This window comes from Chenopodium album, chromosome 27 (genome assembly GCF_948465745.1).
Source record: "Chenopodium album chromosome 27, dcCheAlbu1.1, whole genome shotgun sequence".
NCBI lineage: Eukaryota > Viridiplantae > Streptophyta > Magnoliopsida > Caryophyllales > Amaranthaceae > Chenopodium > Chenopodium album.
Window position 1 is genome coordinate 1,583,602 of NC_137860.1, and position 6,685 is coordinate 1,590,286.

The 6,685-nt window shown below is 35.8% G+C and overlaps 1 protein-coding gene across 1 annotated transcript; it reads right to left on the minus strand.

The window, feature by feature from the left end:
* Positions 1-163: 163 nt before the first annotated feature.
* LOC145620850 (uracil-DNA glycosylase, mitochondrial-like) lies at positions 164-5,633 on the minus strand. The gene is made up of 7 exons (XM_081675571.1): positions 5,194-5,633; positions 4,204-4,430; positions 3,541-3,699; positions 3,135-3,165; positions 1,744-1,879; positions 1,244-1,327; positions 164-906 (listed from the first exon to the last, which is right to left on the minus strand). Exons 1-7 carry the CDS (start codon positions 5,612-5,614, stop codon positions 840-842), a joined length of 1,125 nt encoding a protein of 374 aa, XP_081531697.1. The 5' UTR covers positions 5,615-5,633; the 3' UTR covers positions 164-839.
* Between the last annotated feature and the right edge of the window lie 1,052 nt (positions 5,634-6,685).

The window sequence follows — 6,685 nt, forward strand, 5'->3', positions numbered from 1 at the left end:
TTGAAGTTGTCGTATTTTCAAGGTGTTGTTAGATACAAAAAAAACGTGTTTTTTTTATTTATAAAAGAAATCTTGAGGCTACTACTTGTCTAAGGATTAATATCAAACTAACAATACTGCAATACATCTTATAGGTGATACAACTATACAAGTATATTTCTTATGCAAAAATCACCGCGTAAAATTGTAATAAATTGAATTTGTCCAGATTTATGATAGTATGATGACAAGAGATTTGGGATTTCTATGTTAATCATTTTAACACAGCACATGTTTGTAACAAGCTCAGCATGAAAATCCATAAAACTTATAAGCCAATAATGCTAAGATCAACTTCAGAAAACTGTCTAAATATTTGTTCCCTTCCCTTTTCGTTCATGCTAGTACTAGTTTTCTATAGTCTTCCTTGGGTTGCAGACTACAAATTTGGTGAGAGCCTTCGCCAGAGTGTTACTACAGTTATGTCATCCATTTTGATTTCAAAACTAACATGCATCACTGCCTAGTATTTGCTCACAGTCTGCAATGACATCGAGGGTTTGCATTCCTTCAGCTTCAGGCATACATAAATCATTGTTCCATTTACATACCACATTGCCATCTATATCATACAAAACTTCCCTGGTTTGCTCCAAAAGACACCTCACATACATTAGTCACTGTTCCGTGAACATACCAGATTGCCATCTACAGCATAAAAAAACCCAGGTCTGCCCTGAAAGCCGAAAGACATTTTGCTACACGAGGGGGGCTAACCGGCTAAGGCAACAAAAATCTAGACCTTGGGACCATAATTAAGGCAAGGGGCAAGCCTACTCAAAATGTGATTTATAATCTGCTCACAACTGCCAGTCGATAGGCAATTCCCGATTCTTCTCCAGAATCTGGTTTGTACGCGAAAAGTGCCTGCACAAGTATTGGAATATAGCAAGTCATTAGTCCATACTTTTCTTCTCTTACTCGCCACAATCCAGCACACTAACATTTGCTTCATCTGGTTAAAGAGCGTAGGAAAACTTATAATAATGCAACTTAGTAGCAAGCAGCTAGCAAAGAGATCTGGAAACTGTGGAATCAATAGTTTTTTTTTTTTTTTTTTTTGGACTGTGGAATCAATAGTAATTAACATAGATACATCTAGCTTCCTTGGCAACTGTAAGCCATAAGAAGTTCATGTAAACAGTAGTGATTAAACAAAATATTAATATTAGATGCTCCTATCATTATAAACAGAAATATATACCTGCATCCAAAGAAACCCCTATGAGCAGAAAGACCAGAAGGATGAGCTGATTTGAGAATATGGTGCTTAGACTCATCAATCAACCTGTACAATACCATCATCAATGTTGTATCAAACCGAAAAACAGCTCAATACCCATTACATTTAATTTTTCAGGTTTCTCTAACATAATCATAAAGAACTAATTATCTGCTATAAGAAAATTTGAGGTAGGCAAACTTATAATGAGAAAAAAAGATGATGAGGCAACAGACAAAAGCAGAGATTGCCAATGAAGACAGACATCATCACGAAACTATTCACAGAAGAAGCTCAGATAACTACAAATATAGTACAGAGAAGAATCAAATCAAAATTTAATGGAGTAATACACCAAATAAAAATCACAGTTGACTATCAAGGTCAACACAACTGCACTTAAAATTTGAAATCATGTAGACTTAGTAACATATGACTTGCACAAAGATTTATTCCAGATAGTGTAGAGCTAGGAAACAAACCTGACTTTCTCCTGAGCACAATTTCCCCAAAGGATAAATACAACACCTCTCCTCTTTTCAGAGATTGTTCGTATTACTGCATCAGTCAACTGCTCCCAACCTTTCTTAGCATGAGAGTTAGCTTGATGATTCCTAACTAAATAGAGTGGAAAGTACGTAAGAAACAAGTCAGAAATACATGAATGGCCCGGTGACCAAAATTTGGATATGCTCAGAACAGTGATGTTTTTAAAATGTCTGGTATGCAAGTAGGTTCAATTATAATGAAAAGAGCCCGACATTAAAGCTTCGTAGAATATTTAGAATAAAATAAATATAATACAGGGAAGATTACCCCATCGTAGGAGGTTTTCCAAAGTTGCTACAGAAATCTACCACGTTATCACTTGCCACTTGGTATCATCAATTAGTGATTTGTAACTACATTATTCTGGATTCATTTCTATCAAAATTTTTTATTAGAGTCACAAGCGGGTTTTTAGAAAAAACATTTAATTGAATGCATCAAGACAGCAGATAATGAAAAAAAAAAAAAAAAACATTTACTTAGCATAAGAGCCTAACAGAAAGGTTCAATTGTCACTGGCTCAAGTACAAGTACAAGCAACAACTGGGTGTGAAGGCTTTGAGCATCAACTGCTGAGACCCAAACATAAATCCCATCGATTTATTTGCAGATATCAGGTTCAACCATAAGTCCATATTTATACATTGTTGAATATCTCTTCTAAAGTTCTAATTAATTTCTATCAGAATGTTTAAAATAAGGATCATGGAATCCTAAAACTGATGGAATTATAGAACCTATGTACTTTGCTCTCTTCTTGTCATGTTTCTCAGTTGTATCATTTTAGGAACTAAAAAAGTGCAGGAGATACAAAATTATCATGTGTTTGTCAACTAGTCAATTTGATTTACTGCTCTACCATCAACTTGAATGGTGGTATTGTGCCTGGCACGGCGGCACATGATGTTTAATAGCCAGCAACAGTGTGGGAGAGTTTTACTGTGTCTATTCCTATGTATCATTCTACATCTACTATGTAGCTATTCATCAAAATCTCAATAATCAGCATCTTGCCAAATATCTGCAAGATTAACAATTTCTGCCTTTTTTTTTCCTTTTGTGATGAAGTGATGAAGTGTCCCTATTCTACATGTTGAGGATGAGAATATGAGCAAGTAGAAGTAGAAATTTAGAACTATTTGATTCAAATGTAATCAATACTATAGACAATCTGAAATAAATCCTTACAAAAATTGATCAAGACTACTAGGAGAAGTTTTTATCACAAAGGGCTAAAGCAAGATGCAAATCTGATACTTTAAATAAGTGGAGAAGCTAGTACAAAAACCAAATGACAGTATTTTAAAGAAACTAGGCAACTTACCCGTGAGGACCGTGTTGAGCAGCAAAATACCCTGCAGGATTCAAAATTACTTTCTTCAAAACCATGTTTTTCAAAAGAGCTGAACATCTTACAACTATATTCAAGAATTTGCAACTTAATAAACAAAATTATGAACGACTGATTAACAAGTTATCAGTCTTAGCAGTACAAAAGAATAAACATGAAATTTGAGACAGATCAGTTGCAGATGAAAATCAATTTTAAAGAGAAATAATAACTGGTATGAGAAGTACTCTTGTGTATAGAGAGAGTAAGCAAAGGCTAATAAATTCAATTCTAAAAAGCAGGAGAATGCATGGAGTTTACATGAGTTAGAAGAAAAAAGGGAAATATAAAGATGAAATGCAAGGAAGAACATAAACCATTACACTGCCAGAACTAGCACCTGAACAGTCCATTTCTCCAAATTCCCATGAGATGGAATAGAGCATCCAAGATCCTGTTTGAGCTCCTTGAATATGTTTCCAAGACTTGAAGGAATTTTGATACCCTCAGGTACTGAGAAAGATAGACCCATTGCCTGTCCGGGTCCATGATATGGATCCTGACAAAAATTTAAAAATCTCAGAGGCTCATCTTTTATTCTTTTAATGTCATTTTACAAGAAAGTTACCCAGATCATAAAGTCAAATGGTTCAAAGAAGAAATATAATTGGAGAGATAGATTCATCCAGGAGAGAAAAACTTCCTGGGACAGAAGAAGCTCAAACCTTGAAGAATTAGGGTTTCAAAAAGTTCAAAGATGGTAGACTTAACATTCTGGCCACTATATCTCATTTGTATCTAAGCACATATTAATTTACAGCATTAACCTCTTTGTTAGAAGCTGAGAGGAATACAACAATAAATGGATAGCACTCAAACTGATTCAGGTCAACTCTTTAAACCAAGACATGCTAAGCAGAAATCCATCATAAGTCAGAAGATGGAGAGTTGACAACTTAAATAGTCTTATCAATTATTATGCAGGGGCTAATACAAAATCTTGAAAGGAATAAACTCCAATTAAGCAATAAAGTGAGAGAAGCAAGCAACAATCAAAGAGTACCTGCCCAAGGATGACAGCTTTAACTTTATCAAGCGGTGTTGAGTTGAGAGCATTGAAAATCAAGTTTGGAGGAGGATAAATGGGAACTTTGCCACCACAAATTTCTGTCTCAACAAATTTGCATAGACTCTTAGCATAAGGCTTTTCAAACTCCTCGGAGAGAGCCACCAACCATGAATCCTCCACAAGGAGCTCCTTTAGCTTCACATAGCCATTACCCCCTTCAGCTGATATGTTTATGTATACAATTTCAAACAATCAGACAATGCTCAAAAAATGGTATTACTCGGACACAGAGAGCAATAGAGTAGATGGGATTCAATCTAAAATCTTAGGTAATAACTCTACACTTTAACCAATTACATTGGCAGACATAGACATACATATACCATATATGTTTGAACCTATGCATGTATCCAATGACTAAAGTGTACTATACGTCTATACTACTACATACATTATTTCCTCAAAATTGCAACATTTGATGCAAAGTATACAACTTTACAGTTTCTTACCTTTTAATCTCATCACAGGAAAACCTAGAAATAAAATTACAAACTTTTTTTTTTTTTTTTGACAAACTTCTATACATCAAAATCACAACAAAACAAACAATATCTTTCTACTACAAGCCAACTTTGCAATTTTGACATTCTCAACTTTCCAAGTAAACAGGCACATAAATCCTACTCGGAATAATTCTTCTTCAACAAAAAGAGCTAAAAAACTTAAAGTACTTTACTTTTAAGCACTACATTAATCACAAGCTACATCAACAACGCATTCAATTCTTTAATTATCTTGCTTCATAAAGATCATATAAAACAATAAATCACGTTTCACATTTGTGTCAAATTTCATCAGCTTCAGCAATTAATTTAACAACATGACAATGATCATACAAAATTTTAACCAAAAATAGTGTCTTTATAATTACAAAAATTAAATTGATCTACTAATTAAGAACAAAAAGAAAATCGAAAGACAAACCTTTAGAATTCAGAACTTTTTCAGAACAAATTCGAAGATTCCTCTTAGACAAAGCTAGGGATTTATTAAACTCCATTCTGAATTTCTGCTCAGCACTCAGCACCCCAGAATCATCGCTAGGGTTTCCGTCACAGGAACCGCCATTATCGGTGACCGAAAGCGAAGAAGAGGAAACAGGAAGGGAAGTAACTGATGACTGCAAGCTGAGATTATCGGTGGTTTTACGGCGTTTAGGGTTGGATTGGGGGAAGAAATCAATTAGGGTTTTGGAGGAGGAAGATGAAGGTGCCATGAAAATGGTGTTGTTGAGAAATTGGAGAGAGAAAAAATGGCGGGAAGAAGAGAGAGAAAATGAGGGTTTATGAATTGTTGCTGCTGCTAATGTTGTTGTTGGGAGGTGAATTATTACTGGAATTTTCATTGTTTTTGAAGATGAAAGAATGAGGATATTATGGCGCTCAATTTATTTTTTAAGCTATCTTTTGGCGTTTAACATTCTGGGGGGTTGAAGACTTGAAGTCGTGAATCGTGATATACTACCTCCGGTTCAATTTACTCACAACAAATGAATATTTTATGTCTTACAAATAATACCCTTTTGTTGCGAGTAAATTGAACCGGAAGTAGTAGATGGAATTTGATCATAAATAAGTGTATTGGCGAAGTAATATTTCAAAATTATTTTTCCCGCATAAACTAAGTAATGTATTGTTTGGCAATTAATCGTTGGTTGTTGACTTTTCATTGGCTTGATTAAAAGACTGGTTCACTATTTGTATTGGTTGTTTGACCTTTTATTTATTTAGGTATAAACTTGTTTGGTAAAGTGAAAATTACCACTGAATGTTATTAGTAACATATTACCCATAAGTAGGGATGTCAGTGGGGCGGGTCAAGTAGGAGACTCGCCCCATCCCCGGGATGGGTCTCGGTTTGGCGGGTGGTGGGGCGGGGATGGGGATAAAAACCATACCTGCCATGGGTGATGGGGCGGGGGTGGATTTTAAGTTGTACCCGCCCCATCCCCGCCCCGCCCCACTTGCCCCACTTCGTACCTGCTCCATCCTCATCTCATACCCACATCTATATATCTTTTAAAGCAAAATTACATACTTTTATACTATTTATAAAATAATTACGTGAAATGCAATATTAATTATGATACTTTGTACGACACTTATATTATAATACAAAAATGTGTGTAGAATGTTTTATTTCATAATTTGTATTAATTATGTAGGATTGTGTATTTGAGATACGAAGATTAGGTGGATCTTGGGTGGATATTAGACGGGTCTTGGGTGGGGATTAGGCGGGGATGGATATCCAAGTGGGGGGTGGGGCGGGGATGGATTTGGAGTTGTACCCGGTGGGGCGGGGATGGGGATGAAAATTGGACCCTCCGCGGGGATGGGGATGGGGATGGGGATGAAAATATTAGGTGGGGATGGGGATGGGAATGCCAACATCCGCCCCGCCCCGCCCCATTGAC

Excerpts from the sequence above, each read along its gene's own strand:
- LOC145620850 (XM_081675571.1), bottom strand. The coding sequence starts at position 5,614 with ATGAAAATTCCAGTAATAATTCACCTCCCAACAACAACATTAGCAGCA. Across the intron at positions 3,700-4,203 it reads AAGCTGTCATCCTTGGGCAG|GATCCATATCATGGACCCGG; the intron begins GTACTCTTTGAT and ends AATTTTTGTCAG. Across the intron at positions 907-1,243 it reads AGGGGTTTCTTTGGATGCAG|GCACTTTTCGCGTACAAACC; the intron begins GTATATATTTCT and ends ATACTTGTGCAG.